The 18,808-nt window shown below is 42.1% G+C and overlaps 1 protein-coding gene across 1 annotated transcript in view; it reads left to right on the top strand.

The window, feature by feature from the left end:
* Positions 1 to 13,193, top strand: part of SLCO4A1 (solute carrier organic anion transporter family member 4A1) — a 79,801-nt gene extending 66,608 nt beyond the window's left edge. Inside the window, exons 6-12 of the mRNA XM_089518470.1 lie at positions 675 to 829; positions 1,862 to 2,057; positions 3,491 to 3,656; positions 4,335 to 4,507; positions 7,629 to 7,693; positions 10,744 to 10,892; positions 11,286 to 13,193. Coding sequence (XP_089374596.1) covers positions 675 to 829; positions 1,862 to 2,057; positions 3,491 to 3,656; positions 4,335 to 4,507; positions 7,629 to 7,693; positions 10,744 to 10,892; positions 11,286 to 11,435 — 1,054 coding nt within the window. The 3' untranslated portion in view covers positions 11,436 to 13,193. The remainder of the gene's footprint in view (positions 1 to 674; positions 830 to 1,861; positions 2,058 to 3,490; positions 3,657 to 4,334; positions 4,508 to 7,628; positions 7,694 to 10,743; positions 10,893 to 11,285) is intronic.
* Positions 13,194 to 18,808: the final 5,615 nt, after the last annotated feature.

The raw sequence follows: 18,808 nt of genomic DNA, 5'->3' as shown, positions 1-18,808 counted from the left end.
ATTTGGGACTATAATTCCCATTGTCCACACCATCCATAACTAGGAACTATAAAAGTTGTAAGCCAAAATTTCTGCAAGACAACAGGTTGGAAAATGCTGACTTAGAGTTTGTTGTTGTTCTTGTTTGCCATCAAGCCAGCTTTGATTTATTACAACCTGATGAATTAGAGATCTCCAAGAGCCCTGCTCTGCTCAGGTCTTGCAGACTTGGGATTGTGGCATCTTATCACTTGCAATGTGATCTTCCTCTTTTCCTACTGCCGTCCACTTTACCAAACACTTTTTTTTCTTTTCTAGTAACACTTTTGTCTTTTCTGTGTTGTCTCATGGTATTCCAAAGTACAATAGCCTAGTTTGGGATACCCAAATTCACATCCGTGGTCAGCCATAAAAACTACACTGAGTGACCATGGACCAGTTACTCTCTTCCACCCACAACCTACTTTGCAAGACTGTTGTGAAGGAAAGAGGTATGTGAAGAACTCTAACCTCGTTAGAGGAAAGCACGGATTTTTAAAAAAATGTAATAAATGAATTTTTAAAAACTTACAAGAAATGGGAAGAAAGCAGCCGGTCATAAAGGAGTAATGGTCAATTTATAAACAAAATCATTGGTGGATATCAGTTTTTTTCAACTTGCTTTCTTCCCCCACCCCTTACTTTGCACCTTACAGGTCAGTACTGCTGCTACTAAAGAACCCAACCTTCATCTTCCTTTGCTTGGCTGGAGCAACGGAGGCAACACTTATTGCTGGCATGTCCACCTTTGGTCCCAAATTTCTTGAATCCCAGTTTAGCTTAAGTGCCTCAGAAGCAGCAACCTTGTTTGGTAAGAAAAAGCTTATTACATGATGCTTTAAGTTGCTTGCAGCTTCTGAAATAGTTGGATGTGGTTATTTACTACATTTTTATTGGTATTTTTTCCACCTGTAAAACATTTGCTTAAGTTACACTGTTGGATCAAATGTATGAAAGTATGAAAGCATGATATGAAAGTAACATATCAAGCCAAGTCTGGACTGAATAGTAAGACAATTTTCTTGTGAGATTTGAAAAATGGCAATCATTACAAGGTGAGAGTATTATTCCTGTTCATTTTTAAAAAATTAAATATACACATTTCTCCATATATAGCATGGAAAGAACTTGAGGTTTAAAAAATTGAAATGTGGGAGAAAACCACATTCATTTACCCACAGGTTCATCTATCCAGCCCCAGGACATTGAATGTTTAGCTTCTAAAAATTGACTTTATATCACTGTATATTCAACCACGTTGATGCAGAATTGAGGTTGCCTGTTCTTTTTTTTCCCTGGCAAACATCCCATTAACATCTCTGTATCTGCTAGGCCCAGCATGCTGTAGTGGTTTGAGCACTGAATGATAACTGTTGAGACCTGGGCTTGAATCCTGGCTTGGTATGTAAACCCACTAGGTGGCCCTGGACAAGCCGCACTCTCTCAGCCTCAGAGGATGGCAATGGCAAACCCCCTCTCAAGAAACATGCAAAAAAAATACCATGATAGGTTCACCTTAGGGTCATCATATGTCAGAAACAAATTGAAGGCACACAACAACAACAACAACAAGCTGTTATGTACAACATGCTGGACAAAGCCCTACCTATTAAATGTGGCTAGTGCAAATGGGAGAGTTTTTTGTTTTTGTTCAATTTTGACAAATTTATCAAACATCTGCAAATTTCATATGCAGGAACACTTTTGTTTTATTTTGTTTATATTCCCCCCCCCCCCCGCTTTTTTTTTCCTGAAACAGGATCCTAGGCAGACTGGACATAAATATTTTAATAAAACAATATATCTTACAATGTGAACTTTCTTGTTTATTTTTTATATATAGGCTACCTTGTGGTTCCAGCAGGAGGAGGAGGCACATTCCTTGGAGGTTTCATTGTGAACAAATTTAAGCTGCGTTGTTCAGGAATCATCAAGTTCTGTTTATTTTGCACCCTGTCAAGTCTGTTGGCCATTTTCATCTTTTTTATTGATTGCCCTAACATGCCCATGGCTGGAGTAACCCAGATGTATGACAGAAGGTAGGCAGTATAACTATCTCTCTTGGATGGAACTGCATTTCTAAAGATGCAGAACAGGGGAAAACCTTGGTTGTTAACGTTAAAAATCATTTAAAACATCCACAGTAAAAGCTATTTAAAACACAACACTGTTCATTCACATCTCTGTTACGTTTTTTTCTTCCTAGTGATCCAAAAATGTTTTCCTGCTTAATATTTAGTACATTGATATTGCAAAGCAAACACGCTTATCATGAAAGACCTGTCTAGGGATTGACAAGAAATTCACCCTAACAGGGGCATCCCCCAATTTGTGCAAGAAAATAATAATGCAAGAAAACATCTACAAATTTACGTATAACATATAAGCATGTCTAATGATAAAGTATAAATATCTGTGTTCTTTACAAATATAGGTCTGTGTTACTATTCCACTGTAAATTTGTGGGATGACTTTCATGAATTGTCACAAAAATATATAACCCAAAATTGGGGGGGGGGGGGGGGGATGCATGTAACAAAATCTGCTTATGTAAACTAAGGGTCCCAGTGGGACCATTACACTCCAAAAGTTGCCAGAGAAGACAAAATACCCTTTGAGAGCCCCAGTGGGAACACTTTGGCAAGCTGAAAGTTACTATGGGACTAATAATAATCCAAGGGTCAAGTAGAATATGAATACTCCCTCCCCTGCCTTTTTTTTTTTGGCAAGCTGAGAGAAAGATAGAAAGATGCATATCTATGTGAAGGCTGAGAGTCCTAGTAGAAGACTGCTATTCCCAGGATGTATATATGGCCGCTTTGACAAACCTCAATCATTCATGTTCACTAAAAGTCATATAAATTGTACAATCATACAATATACAATATATCTTATCCTCTATATTCAATTGCTTGATATCCTACCAAAATCATCCCAAGATCAAGGAGACCTGGTGGCACAGTGATTAAATGGTGGTACTGGAGCCACAGTGTTGTAAGTTTGATCTTGGAGGGCTCCAAGCTTAACACAGCCTTCCATTCTTTTGCAGGCCAGTAAAATGAGTACCCATCTTGTTGGGGGGCAGTTGGTTTACACATTGTAAACCACTTAGGGAGTGCTTGTTCACTGATAAGCAGTATAAAAATGCACTTGCTATTGCTATTGCTATCATACATTATTAAATGTTGTACGCCGCTTTGATTGTTTTCACAAAAAGCAGAATATAAATAAGCTAAATATTCTTTACATGTCCTTGCACTCAGTATTTACCTCCAGAATATACTGCTGTTTGATACATGAAGACTAGGGGACTTTCATGGTCCCTACGTATTCCCTAAACTAGTGTATATGTAGGGATAGTGAATATGAACCACTGAAAAATGTGTAAGTCAGTCTAGGCTATGCATCTATAACTACAGTACCTTAGTGAATTCCAACCAGTGTTTGTTTGCCCATTGTGTGTTTTATTCAGTGTCTTATTACAAGGCCACCTCAATCTGTCTGCTCCCTGCAATGCGGACTGTGACTGCCTTCGAGAGATGTACAGTCCTGTGTGTGGAAATGATGACATTATGTATTACTCGCCCTGCCATGCTGGCTGCAAGCAAGTATCAACCACTCATGAGAGTGGTAAAAAGGTGTGTTCTGAGGAGAGCTTCCACCCCCCCTTCTTCTATCTTGCCAGTGCCAAGGTCAAGTTGATATTTAGCCAAATTTTGATTAACATAAAAATCAATAATAGCAGTGGCTTCCATGTCATGCTTTTTTAAAATCAGGAAGTGAACCGGTAGTGACCACTGAGTCACTTCCTTTATAAAATGTCCTCTCTTGGTCCTAAAATGGCCCAGGACCCTGGTAAAACTTGGTGGGTCCCACATCCCTTAGAGAGTATTTTGGGACATAAAAAATTGTTATTGCTTTTTGTTTGTTTGGTGTTTGTTTGTAGTGAGTATAGTAGGAAGGTCCACTAGTGTTTAAAATCACCAAATAAATCAAAAGTCCCCTATCAGGGAGGGAAGAATGAACAAATAGGTTCTAAGGATGTAAAACCCTGATTACTTCATCCTTATATGCAGTGACCAAAATGTGACTGTAGTTCCCTGCTGTAGGAGGAAAATAATATTTGTGCCATTTTCAAGCATCCTGGGGATTTTTATATTGTATTTTCTTTCCTTCCCTAGCTGAATTATCGAGAGTGCTTTACTAGACAGCATTTTGATTGACATTGTTTTTTAGATCCGTGTTTGATCCACAGAAATCTGTAGTGTATCCATGGACTTCTTCTAAATTGGTACTGTTGCTGTTTGCTTTCTAAGGTTTACCATGAATGCAGCTGCATTTTGGGGCCTGCTACCCCTTCATCTGGTTTGGCTACAGCAGGGAAATGTTCATCTTCCTGTGAGAGAAGGACCCTTCTTTTGCTTTTCATCTTTGTTGTCATTCTCTTCACATTCCTAAGCAGTATTCCTGCTCTGACAGCTACTTTACGGTAAGCCAGAGGAATCACACTTAACTCCTCAAAACATGTCAGAAAAGACTAATTTGCTTGTCCCTTGAACCACTATACCACTCCACTGTGCTGACAGCAGATTAATGTGCACTTTACATACATTCCATTTTAGCACTGGCTACAAGTCAATGTTGCTGAATACTAAAGTCAGGAACATTGTATTTCTGATTTCTATGTATGATTGTCACTATGATTGGTGTTACCTGGTGCGGTAATTGATGGTGTCACACACCCCCCCCCCCCATAACCTCCTCCCATATGTCCTCTTGCAAGGACTGAATGTAAGAATTTCTGCATAAAAGCAGATGCCTTTTAAAATGCTTTCTCTTTCACAAGCATGATTTTTATCTAGTAACACCAGCATTTTTGAAAATGTTATAATGAAACTAGATTGAAAATGAGAGCCATGTGGTGTAGTGGCTTGAGCATTGGATTGAGATTCCAGGAGACAAGGGTTTGTATCCCTACTCCGCCATGGAAACACACTGCGTGACTTTGGGCAAGTCACTCACTCAGCTTTTAGAGAAAAAACTTCTCTGAATAAATCTTGCCAAGAAAAACCTATGACAGGGTTTCCATAAATCATGTGTGTTTGTCCCTCTGTGTGTTGTGCCTTCAAGTCATTTCTGATTTATGGCAACCCTAAAGCAAACCTATCATGGAGTTTTCTTGGCAAGATTTGTTCAGAAACGGTTTACCATTGCCTTCCTCTGAGGCTGAAAGAGTGTGACTTGCCCAAGTCATAGGGGAGGCAATTTGCTGTGTGTGTGAGAGAGAGGGGGGGATTGAAACCCACGGGACACTGCTTGTTTGGTTGCTGGGATTCAACTCCCCAAAAACACACCAGAGCAAAATGCATCCCAGTTGGAGTTGATCACATACACATGCTGCTGGGGTGCATTTTGCTCTGTGTATGGAGGGGTGGGGTTGAAAGTCAGCAGCCATGCCAGATCCAAAAGGCACCCCACACCCCACCAGTGGTCACTAGTTGGTGAGGTGCTGCTGCCTCTCAGTAGCCAGTTCAAAGTCTGGGGCAACTGCTGGGAGAGCAAGAAAGGGAGGTAACACCCTTTCTCACCCAGCAGCCATCCCCATTGGGGAAGGGGCTTCTGGGAGACAGCAGCACACCATCCCCACCAGCAGCCACAGCCAATAGAAGTTCTGTGCCTGGGGGAGTGGGGCAGCAGAGGTGTGTCTTGTCAGCGCAACTGCTGGGGTCCAACAACCACTGTCAGCAACTCTAACGAGTCCTGGGTTAAATCAGACCCTTGGAGCAGAGCTGGCAAATTTCCAGAAGCCGAAGCGTGGCTCCAAAGTCAAATTTGGGATGACAGCAACTGGATGTCTTCCATGAACTGCAGCAATGCAATAACCTCCGGGGACACACAGCAAACCGATGCTATAGCTTCTTCTGATAAACCACCAGAGAAACTAAGTCTCCCAAAGTGCTCTTTATTCACAGTGCTATTATACAAAACTAGATCGCCAAAACTCCAAACCATACCAATCCAACTCCTTCTACAAACCCACAAGCTATCCCTTGCAACCCCTGGGTCTATATAGTCTCCAGACCATGTGGTCTCCCAAACCCAGTGAGTTCAGGTGTGTAACCATGTCATGTGTCTCCTGTGCAATCCAGACACATGTTTCATCATCCATGGCTACGTGCACTTGGACACTGGAGTGTCCTTGAGCCAATGAGCTTCAGCTGTGCTGATCAGCCTTGCCACACTGCTGAATGCTCATGGCCAAACACACACACATCAAGCATTTCCCTGTGTGCTGTGTTTTAACCCTTCAGATCCCTGACATGTCTCTTTATACGGAGGGAGTGACCACTGTAGAAGGTGATCACCTCCCTCTGAGGTGTCACCCGGTGTGGTCCACATCCCCTGCACTCCCCTATTAATACCCCCGATGATTGTGAAAGCTGGGTAATAGAGAAAGCTGATGGGAAAAGAGTCAACTCTTTTGAAATGTGTTGCTGGAGGCGGGTTCTGCAGACACCATGGACTGCCAAAAAGACAAATTCATGAATCCAAAAGAAAAGCAAGCTTGAATTCTCCCTAGAAGGCACAATGACTAAACAGAGACCATCATAGTTTGGATATGACATGACAAGACATTAGAGAAGGCAATAATGCTTGATAAGGTAGAAGGCAGTACAAAAAGGGGAAGACAGGTGGATAGTCTCAATCAAGGAAGCAACAGCCCTGAGTCTGCAAGACCTGAACAGGGTTGTTAATGATAGTGTGACTTGGAGGTTTCTCATTCATAGGGTTACCATAAGTCAAAGCTGCCTTGATGATAGTTAACAACAGACATGTCCACGTGCAGATATAGTGAACATATGCAATGGTTGTGCAAAGGATGAGAACCAAAAACTGGAAAGTGAATCCTGTTGAAAGTGAGTCCCTGTGGATGAGTGGCTCCTAGGATCATAAAGTAGGCAAAATTCCCATTCTTGATGGGGTTAGCCATCTTCCTCCTCAAATAGCAGATACACAAGTCTGAGATCCACTATTCTCACTGGAAACCCAAGCGCCTAGCAGTGCTTTTTACTAGCACTGGGCTTTGGGTGTTTTTTTTAAAGTAAATAAATATAATCCATGACCAGAGAGATCTAGCAATCAGATGGGTACGTGTCACTTCTGTGTAGTTTGGAAAAGGACAACTTGACAATTCTGAGTACCTGTCTGACTATTAATTTGTGTGTCTGTTCTTACAGGAAACTGGCATAATGATCTAGTGTGTATATGTTTTCCTATGTGAGTTTAATTTATTTTAGATGCATTTGAATATGTGACATGAACCACATATGAGGTGTTGGCTGATGGCCTCCAAGTAGGTGGGCCAGTGAATCTGCTTTGGGTTTTAGTTTGAACTTTGAAGAAGCTATAGAAAGTGTTGAATCTTTTTGGACAGTTCCTTTAAAGCTATCTAAACCCTAGAGAAGATTTGGAGTTCCATAGCATGGAAGCCACTAATTTGAGGTCTACAATTTAATGAAATTATATAATGGAGGACTATTGCACTATGAAATTATCACAGGTTGTTCCTGCCAGCCATCATTCCTAAATGTTTATTTTATGTGTTCTAGGTGTGTTCCTGACAGGCAACGGTCCTTTGCTCTAGGAATCCAGTGGATTGTAGTCAGGACTCTAGGTACAGTACACCATCAAAATTAGACCATCAATTGTGTAGCTTGTGAATGTGTTCTAAAAACTGGAGCAGTGCAAAGACCCGCCCTCTCAAGAGGGCTGTAGGACCGTAGTGACCCACTGGCATAAAAGGCTTCAGCTTTCATATGTAGCACCACAGTTTCTCAATTAAGCCAGTTAGTCAGATATTCAGGATGATGAGGGCCTGAACACATCACCTTTCCCAAACCAGACAACAACCTTTGGCTAAAACATGCATTTGATAAAGGTTCCTCCCAATAGGTATTCTATGGCTGCTGCCTTTTATCTAGCTATTTCTTTATTTCATTTTTATGCCACCTTTCTCCCAGAAAGGGGCCCAAGGCAGCTCACAAATAAAAACATTTTTAAAAACTTTACAATAAAAGTTTTAAAACAATTAAAACATCAAAATAAAAACAGTCTAAAATTACATTTGTTTAAAAATAACCCAATAACTACAACAAACACCCCATATAACACACACTCCATACAAAAGCCACCCCATGATTATGATTTTAATATCCACTATTCTTCCACTCCCTTAGTAATGATATTTCCATTGTTTTCTTTGGAAGCAGGAAAAATAGGACTCTTGAGACAATCCTCAGATTGGTTCAGAACAATTGCTCAAAGTGTGTTTCAGAAGAAGCCAGGCACATTTTAAATGAACCCAAAGAAAGCTTTAGGTATATTCACTTTGGTAATGGTTTATAGGAGTACCAGCATGATGTAATGATTTCAGCTTTGGACTATGACTCTGGAGACCAGGGTTCAAATTCTGTCTTGAATAGTGTTATTGTCCTTTTCTTGAGTCTTTATTCCTGTCTCAGGACTCACAGTCAGAATGGGTCTATACTGGACAGAATACTCAGGAATATTTTGGCCCCAAAGCTGCCGCAAATTCTCCCCATTACCTGCACATTTTGCAGTGATACCAGACAGCTGTCTGTACATGCATCCCACTGTGCCACTTAGCACTGCTGGCACTGGTGAAATCTGTTCCCTCTGAGGTAAAAATGAGGTTCGTAGCATTCATCAATGAGCATCGGGTGACCTCAAAAGAACAACCCATGATGGCGGCAATGGATGGCACAGTGAAACACTCTGTAAAAAGCCATTCAGGTCCCATTCCCACTATAAAAAGAATCAGATTGCTGAGCGAATTAAATGACCCTAGTTTCCATTTGAAACCGGTTCCTGTCGCAATGTGATCGACTCTGTCTCACTTCATCATGACAAGGCAAAAGAACCGGTTTTTCCAGACACCAGCTAAAAAGAGGTTCTTTTGAAAAAACGTGATTCCAAAGCTTGTCGAGCTTCAAGTGGGAATGAAAGATCGGAATTGCAGTATTCTGGAGGGGAGGAACTAATGGCAGAGGGGTGTTTACCATCCCATCCCTCCCCTTTTTTGGGATTTGTCATCCCCCCCAGTGGTGTTTTGTCATTATTGGTGTGATGTTTGGTTCCTTTTTAAAAAAATAAAACTAAGCAATGAAGCGACAGAATGGTTTAGCAACTACTCGCAAAGGTGCTCAACCACTCTGTCATATAAGCGCTTAATTGTATTTACAAAAAAAAAGAGAAGAAAAGAAAGAAAAGAAAACATGCCCTGTCCTCCTTCTCACAGGCCTCCCCTGGGTCCCGGCGCCCTCCATTTCCATCCTGCTCCTCCTCCCTTCCCAGCCTGGCAATGTCCCTTCCCCAGCCCCCAAGCTCCCTTCCCAGCCTTGCCTTGCTCCATTGCCATCCCCTTGTCACACTCTCTCAGCCTCACACTCTCTCAGCCTCAGAACACACTCTCTCAGCCTCCAAACCCCCCCCCCCCATTTCCACGCCGGGCGTATGTCAGATGATTGACAGGGGAGTTTAAAGTGGTGCTGCCAGTGGGAACCACAATTGCCTAAAAAATAAAAACCAATCTCACAGGGTAAGGAAAAAAAACTTTTCATAATGAGAACTCGGGGTCTATTGAAATCGCTTTCCAAACCCGGGGCAGGAGTGAATCACGAAGCGATTCATCCTGCCAGTGAGAACAACCCTCAGAGTCACTGCAGAGTGCTGCGGATTTTCCTGGAAGATCTGAAGCAAAAGGTATGGCTTTTTGTGAGTGTGGGTATTTTTTAATTGCTTTAAGGCAGGGATGGCCTGGATTTGCTGTGGAACTTGAAGACAGCCCACATTCAAGTTGAGGCTTTGGTCCTGCCCTGTGTGGACAGGTTACAGCGAGGAGAGGAGCCAGTTTTAATGACCCATGTAGACATGGCCAAAGAATGATTCCTCCCCCCCACACACACACACTCATCTCCACTGGCCTGCCCTACTGATCGCACTAATGTGGCCCATAGGGGCTCTGAGTGGGAAAATTGGCCCCTGCTGCCATAGATTTGCTCACCCTTGATCTACATATTGACTTATTATTCAACAATTGACTCAGTGGGTCTACCATAGGGAGGACTAACCAGTAGGATTCAGGCCAATGTTTCCATGCTCAGCAGAACATAACTGTCAAAAATATGTACCTTCTGCCGCTCTTAGAAGGATGATGCCTTGGAGATCACCATAGATGGTTGAACTTACAGATCAGGACAAAATGTTAGCAAGATTTCATTCTAAAGTCTAGCTGTTTCAAAAGGCTGTACAGAGATCCCTGTGTTGATGAACAGACCGAAGGCTTTTATTCACTCAAGGAATATAAATTATGCTGTTATTCAAGGGAGTGTACGTGTTTGCATATAAAACAATAATACTGGGACTGGTGCTTTGAAAAATATAGGAAAATGATCCCAGCAGGTATTGTCTGTTTTAAGACTTCCCCAATTATTATTTACATTTAATCACTGAAGCTTGACCTAACTGCCTATGATGGAAACTTTTGGAACAAATCTAATGCCAGGGATTGCAACTGGGAAGATTCCACTGAGTTCTACAGGGCCAAAATTTCCAAATACTGTAAAGTTGTTTGAAGTAGTTGGACAAGATTATATAATTATATATATTGGCAACAGATATCTCTCATTACTGTCTCTTGTCTAGGTGGCATTCCAGGACCAATTGCCTTTGGATCAATGATAGACAAGTCATGTCTCCTCTGGCAGAACCAATGTGGTGAACAAGGATCTTGCTTTGTCTACCAGAATTTTGCCATGAGTCGATACACCCTGATTGCTGGCCTTATATACAAGGTAATCCAAAATTATCTTTCTGCCTCATCATTTTAGCTGCCTTGGCCTAGGGACCTTTCTGGCTTCATTCTGTCCAGCTTCTATAGAGGTAGAGGTGCAGTGGTTAAATGCCTGTACTGCAGCCACTCACTCAAAACCATAAGGTTGCGCATTCAATACCAGCAAAAGGGCTCAAGCTCGACTAAGACTTGCATCCTTCCGAGGTTGCTAAAATGAGTTCCCTGATTGTTAGGGGCAATTAGCTTACAATTGTAAACCGCTTAGACACTGATAGTTTGGTATGAAGCGGTATATAAATGAAGTTATTTGTTTAGATACCAGGGAAATGGGATGGAGAGAGAGAAGGAAAAGCACAGAGAGTGATTCTCACAATAACAATTCCTATTATTACAGGTGATGGGATCTTTGTTTTTTCTACTTTCCTGCCTGCTCTACAAACCTCCTCCACCGGAATCCATCCCAGGCAGTTCCAACACATCTGAAAATGGCAACTGTGACCTCCAGAAGAGCAAATGTCCTCATCAGTCTCAAGACAATGTATAGCACTTTGGATGCGACAAGTGACTTCCAAACAAGATACTGTGTCAAAATATGTATTAGTCTCTTCCTGTTAATGATTGATATTATTTTATTTTTGTTCATACACATACACAATTTTCAGGGTGAGTAATTTAATGCAGTTTTGGTATAATTGTAGTCTTTTCTGTGGAGAAAAAGCACACTGCAACACTTGTGCACTTGCCTTTCCACCTTGAAATGTGGTGTTGCGAAGATCTTTGAGGCCTTTTCCTGCAAAGACAAATGGAGTTGGGAGGATCTCAGAGAAAAACTCCTGCCACCATCTTGATGGCTTTTCTCCATGTGGGTGTTGTCATTTTTAAAAAATGGAGCACCACCATCTTTCAGAACAGTCGAGATGGCAGTATCGATAGGGCATGGGATTGTGTTTTTCCTCCTTGGCCCAAGTGAGGGGTATATTTTAGAGACTGCATTTCTACAGGACCTCAGAATATCACAAAGGTTTGTAGCATCAACTTTACTGACATCACAGTGTTAATTTAATTTATTTAAAGAAGGGCTAAACATAGCTTCAGACCATTCCTGTACAAAGCACTTAAGACAAAACACCTGTTGTGGGCCATGTATTCAAGTTGACTTTTTGTAGTATAAGTGAGATTTGTCTGGCCTATTGCTGCTCCTAGCCAGAAAATCAGAGGCCTTTCTTGTGTCTTGCTCCTTTTCCTTCCTGTTCATCATCCCTCAATGGCTGCAAGGTTCTTGGTGACGTGCATATGTGAATCAGTCACCACAGGAGAAATACCACAATTCAGTTTTCCACAGCACTTCAAGCACCATCATTTTCAAAGGAAGCCATTTATAATTCAGCTGTGTGAGTCACTGAATTACAACTTATCAAGTGATGTCCATGCATTTGTCAGTTAACCCTTATCTTCGGCAGGCCTTTTGACAGCACAAATTTTCTATTTTTTCTTCTTCTTCCTATACTTTGCCTCTTGTTTTGATTTTTCTTCCTTTAGTGCTCATTCATGTAGTGGCTCACCTAGAATATAATGCTCACCTAGAAGCAAAGAAAGCATCTCATGGAAGGGTAAATTCTTCTGAACAGCTCAGCATGAAACATAACATCTACTGGTCTTCTACTAGTTGCCCAAATGGCTAGGTTCATTTTGGTGATTACAAAGGGTATCCTATTTCAGTGAGAATCATTTTATTACCTCTGCAATATATCATAACATGGTACTCTGGCTCACCTCTATATGTGACATAGCTCATACCATAGTGTGTGTGTAATGGGCCACTGTTTGAACAGAATATGAAAAACAGAAAGGTTCCCAGTTTGCAAAAGAGTCAGGCAAGGCTGCATTCTTTCACTCTATTTGTTCAACTTGTATGCAGAAAATATACGAAGGGCAGGTTTAGACTCAGGAGGAGGAGGAAGGAACATCAACAATTTAAAATATTCAGAGGATACCATACTACTAGCAGAAAAAATGGACTTGGAAAAATTACTAGGAAAAATTAAAGAAGAAAGTACAAAGGCTTACTACTGAATGGAAAGAAAACAAAAATAATGGCCATGGAGCATCTACATAAATTCAGCCTAGATAATGAGGGAATCAAAATCGTTAAAAGATTCTCCATATCTTGGACCAACCATTAATTAAAGCAGACACTGCAGTCAAGAAATCAGATGACTAGGAATAGGAAGGGCAGCTGTGAAAGAACTAGGCAAGATCCTAAAGTATAAAGATACACAAAACACTACAGTTGGAACCATCTAAGCCATTATATTCCCCATTACCATAGAAGGATGTGAGAGATGGATAAGGAAGAAAGCATATATAAAGAAAACCAAGTCATTTGAGTTGTGCTGGGAAAGAGTGCTGAGGATCCTGTGGACAGCCAAAAAGACAAATAAATGGGTCCTAGAACAGATCAAGCCTGAACTCTCCTTGGAAGTGAAGGTGACTAAGGCCCCATTCATACTGGTCTAAAAGACCTGGAAGGAACTGGGCTGATCCGGATGCCCCTCCCCCGAATCGCTCCGTTAGCAAGTGCCCACTACAAATTTGAAATCGAATGCATTTTGACCTGCAAATTAGAAATCGAATGCATTCTGTGTCTGCTGGCGAGGTGGCTGCTGCCAATCAAGCTATCGTCATGGTGACGTTTGCAGGGCATCGGGGAAAGTGTCCTCCCTTTTTAAAGAGCCAGGCACAGGGGTTTCAGCGGCTGAAGCAGGGAGAGAGATGCCTCTCTCTCTCTCTCTTTTTTTATAAACCTGTGGGCTTTTGGGTCAGATCTGCCCCTGTCCCAGGCAAAGGATGGGATTGCCATGCATTTTTTATGCTTTTAAAAGCAACATTAGCTTTCCCTTTGCTTCCCTTGCTGTATCTGCTCAAGAAGACAAACCATGCGCATATTTGCTCCAAAAAAATTGTTAAAAATGTAACATTGATTGTTTGCAACATTTGTAGCTTCCCCCTCTGCAGAAGGCAAGGAGATCCAAGGATATAAAGTGCAAGCCCAGCTCCATCTGCCTCTGGAATACAAACATAATGTATTCAATGCGCATATTTGCTCCAAAAAAATTGTTAAAAATGTAACATTGATTGTTTGCAACATTTGTAGCTTCCCCCTCTGCAGAAGGCAAGGAGATCCAAGGATATAAAGTGCAAGTCCAGCTCCATCTGCCTCTGGAATACAAACATAATGTATTCAATGCGCATATTTACTCAAAAAAAATTGTTAAAAATGTAACATTGATTGTTTGCAACATTTGTAGCTTCCCCCTCTGCAGAAGGCAAGGAGATCCAAGGATATAAAGTGCAAGCCCAGCTCCATCTGCCTCTGGAATACAAACATAATGTATTCAATGCTCATATTTGCTCCAAAAAAATTGTTAAAAATGTAACATTGATTGTTTGCAACATTTGTAGCTTCCCCCTCTGCAGAAGGCAAGGAGATCCAAGGATATAAAGTGCAAGCCCAGCTCCATCTGCCTCTGGAATACAAACATAATGTATTCAATGCTCATATTTGCTCAAAAAAAATTGTTTGAATTTGAAAAGGGGGGGGGGGGGTTGCCTGACATGAGCTCCGTTCGTGACCTGATTTTTTTCCTCCTGCAAGGGAAGGAATGCCCAGCGACAGAGGGCTTTGGGCAGGGGATGCAGGGAAAAGAGGCTCCTAAAGAATGCCTTCCCTTGCTCTCTTCTTCCCAGGGCTCTTTCCTCCTCCCCCTCCCCTCCGATGAGGGGAGGAAATGCCTTGCCCTTTGCCCACCCTCTGACCTAAATCCCTCCCTCAATTTGCCTCGATCGTGATCGAGGCCAAGTTCTCATTCCCAGGACCCGGGGTTTTCCAAAAGAAACGGTATTTGCGCCGATTTCAAAAACACCGCGCTAGGGGCCATTTAACACGGAACGGGTGTGCAAGCCCCGGATTCGCTTGTGTGAGATTCGGGGTGAGTAGGAACTTCACGTGATTGAATCGGTTTCAGAACCGATTTTTTTTGTAATGTGAATGGGCCCTAAATTGAGGCTGCCTTACTTTAGCCACATCATGAGAAGGCAGGACTCATCAGAAAAGACAATGGTGCTAGAAAAGGTAGAAGGCAGTAGAAAGAGAGGAAGACTCTCTTGGCATGTGGCTAGACTCAGAGAGGTCACAGGCCTGAACCTGCAGCACTTGAGCAGAGAGATTGAAAATAGAGGGTCTTAGAGATGTCTCATTCAGAGGAACACCCAGAGTCAAGGTCAACTCAAAGACAGCTAACAACAACAATGGGCTGCAGAATTTGAACTCTTTTCAGGCTCAGATTGTATGGCTGTTGGGACAAGGAGACGCTTTGAACACATCCCCTCCTGTCACATTTCTGCAGTTGTATTGATACACTTTGCAGTCTTCTAGCACAGAAGTGGGCAACTGGGGGAGCAATGGCTCCCTTGGGAGGGCATACCAACACACACACACACACACTGCAAACAATATTTTCCCTCAAGTGCCCCCCAGTGCACTCTAGGCCTTGTGGGGGGGCATTTTTGCCATGTTTTAGGCCCTCACATCTGGTTTACTTTCAGGTTTTTTACCAAAAAGAAAAGAAAAAGAAGAAGCAAAGCCCTGGGGGCCACAAAAAGAAACAAAAAAGAAGTGAGGCCCGGGGGCCCACAAAACAGGCCCAGAGGCCACATGTGGTTCATGGCCTGTGCTTTATTCTAGATTGTAGGTTACCAAACATTACCAAAGAAGTATTCCACTTTTGTAACAGAGTGGAGCTTAAACAGGCCCGAAATTAACAAACAGGCTACCCTGGGATCTTGGCAAGACCTCCATTGCTGATGTTTCTCTGAATTCCTCTTTTGCAAAGGCACTAAGCTACTATTGCTCTGTGGCACTGAGAATGATTAAAATGTCAGGCCCGGGGTGAATAGGACACCATTGCTGCTGCCATCACATAACCTCAATGAGCTTCCCATTAGCATTGAAAGGGCATCACCAGTCTGCTGAAAACCCCCTCAAGTCCTGGGGTGGGTTATGATCTTAAATCCATGTTTTATTAAATAACACAATCCACCTATGAAATTTCAAGTGAAAAAAGCAGAATGTGAAGGCAAGTATACTTGTGCAATGAGTTTCAAAGAAAGCCACAGAAACTCAATGACTTGTCCTCTCTGGGAAAGGTTTTAAAGAGGAACATGACAGGAATTGTTTGTTGCAGGACCAAAACCACAATGAAGTTTATTTTTTAAAAAAATAAGGGACAAAGCCAGTTTTAAGATATGCTCAGCTTTTGGAGAGAAAATGAGAGCTTCTGACTTCTTTTGTCCCACAAAATTGCCAAAAAATATGTGTTTGTGTGTGAATTTATGAGAGAGGGATTGCTTTTTCTAATTTTTACTCCATTTGTTCTTTGAATGGGATTGATTGATTGCTCTGACTGAGTTGTCCCAATCAGCAGAGTTACACAGTAATTCTTTTCTTGGCTTATACTCCTCCAGTTTGCAGGAGTTAAAAGATATATTTGGATACTCCTGATTATTTTTTTAAAACTACCTTCTCATAGAAAACTAGCATGGCACTACAAAAGGCAGGCCAGACTTTTCCTTTAAAATGCTACCTTTCCATATGCAATTAAATGGGGCTGGTTGGGTTTTGGTTGGGGTGCAAATATGATTTGTGTTTGAATATTACAATGGAACTGTGGTTGAATGACAAAAGATGTGTTTTGCATGCAAAAGGTCCGCAGTTCAGTCTTTGGTGGCATCTTCTGTTAGAAAGCCAAGATACCAGGAGATGAGATAAACTTGCCTGACTCCCTAAAAGGCTGCTTCAAAATGGAACAGTTGTTTCCGATGATTTTGTGTCTGGGTCCACAGATTAAAATCCCTATAGTTTTGAAGTCCTGATGATTTAACCATCTCTTCTTAAAACATACAGAGTTTTGTCTAGACAATTTGAAGTTTAAACAGCCTCCCCTATTCAGGTTAATAATCTGAACTGCAAAGCACATACCTAGTGCTTCCACCTTAACAATATGCAAAGTTATATAGGGAAGCATCTTCCACATTTTCTTTCTATTGTTGGGATGCATACAGCATTCTTTTGACTTTCCTCCATCAGGGCCAAGCCCTTTGTTTATGCAGTACATACCACTGGGATAGGTTCATATTACTTTACAATGGAAGTATAAGAGAATGTGCCATGAGATTTCTACACAATGGTGTCCAATTGAAACTTGAATGTCCTGCCCCATCCACATTTCTGACCAATCTATTTTCAGTTTGCCATTTGAGGTTCCCTTTCACAGAATGTAAACAAAGCCACACCTGCAGCCACAATGTGCATTAGTCCTATGGTTTTAAGATGGATGCTTCCCCCCGCCGCTCCCCTGATGTACTGTACAGATTGGATTTTTTTATTGTGAATTGTCATGCTGTCACTTTTTTCTTTTGTTTTACTGACATGGGGAACATGTAAAAGAAATATGGATCTATGCAATGTTTGCTTGCTCTATTCTGTAAAGAAACTTTTTAGATACATGCAAAAATCTGAATGATTTTTTTTATTTAGTTAACGGGGTGGGGGGGGGGGGACTAAATGTCTTTTGCAATCTTGATGTCCTTGACTGTCAACACTACACACAAATTATTCTCTATAACGCAACAATCATATTTTGTTGATAGCAGTAGAAGTGAAATTGCACATACAGGAACATTGAGGATGACTGTACTATACACTGCACGGGAAGGTTGCCCAGTTCGGGTATAGAGTATCTCTACATATGGATATTTACACTGTGCAAGGGGATGTTGGATTACACCGAAAGTCCCCTGGACAACTAAAAATGTGACAAGAGGCAGGTGTTCTAAAATGCAAAGTGGACAGACTGTGGGTTGCTGAGCAAGTGTGCTCCTGCAACATATGTGCCTCTAAGCTGCTTCTCTGGCCCTCAAGTCCTATGGATTTTATCAGGATAAATTGTGGGCACGGTCTACATCTACCAGAGAGTGTGCAAAAATTCCTCCTTTTCCTGGTCAAAATGGTAGCCAAAACTACCATCATATCACATCTGATCTGCATTCGCTTCTTTACACCATTTCACAACTCCCCCAAAGGATTTTGGACCAAACGGAGTGGGTTCTGGGTGGGATTGGGGAGTATGTGTGTTTTTGCACACTGCACATTTGGCCTGGTCTTGGGGTGAATATCAGATTCAGGGGACCGGCGTGGGCTTTGGGGACCACAAAATTTGTGTGTTTGATGATAAACATATATTTCATGTTTCTCCCAAAATGAGACTCAAAACAGCTTACAATATAAGTTAAAACAAAATAGCAATAACAAAATATGATGCAAAAGTTTTAAAAGATTTAAACCATAAATCCAATTAAAAGATTACTTTCAAAAAATTCCACCTAAACATGAGGAAGAACTATCCAAAGCAGCTAAAAAGGCCATTTTGATTCTAGGCTGCATCAATAGAGGTATAGGCGGGTTACAGACCGGCCATTTGGGGCAGGCTGTACCTGCCCCTTTCCCTGGTGTATCGGGGCCTCAGCTGCCAGAACGGCAGCCGCTGAGGCTCCGATCCGCTGCTTTTCAGGCTGCGGGAAAGCGGAAAAACGCCGCTTCCCCGCAGCCTGAAAAGGGGTGTCCTTGGGGCTTCAAGCCCCAAGGACACCCCGCGGTGGCGGGGAGAAGGAGGAAGGGGCCGCTTGGCCCCTTTCTCCCTTGCTTCGCTGGGCGCAGCCGTCTGAAGGCTGCACCCAGTGAAGCAAAGCGGCGCCGCAAACCAGGAAGGAGCTCTGAAACAGAGCTCCTTCCTGGTCCGTGGAAAGGGCGCACTAAGCGCCCTGGCGCGGACCGACGACGTCACGTCCGTGCCACCCCAT

The sequence above is a fragment of the Sceloporus occidentalis genome, unplaced genomic scaffold, assembly GCF_023333645.1.
Source record: "Sceloporus occidentalis isolate IW3139 unplaced genomic scaffold, rSceOcc1.0.p SCAF_3, whole genome shotgun sequence".
NCBI lineage: Eukaryota > Metazoa > Chordata > Lepidosauria > Squamata > Phrynosomatidae > Sceloporus > Sceloporus occidentalis.
Note: the sequence above shows the minus strand (reverse complement) of the source record. Positions and strands in the feature narration are given on the sequence as shown.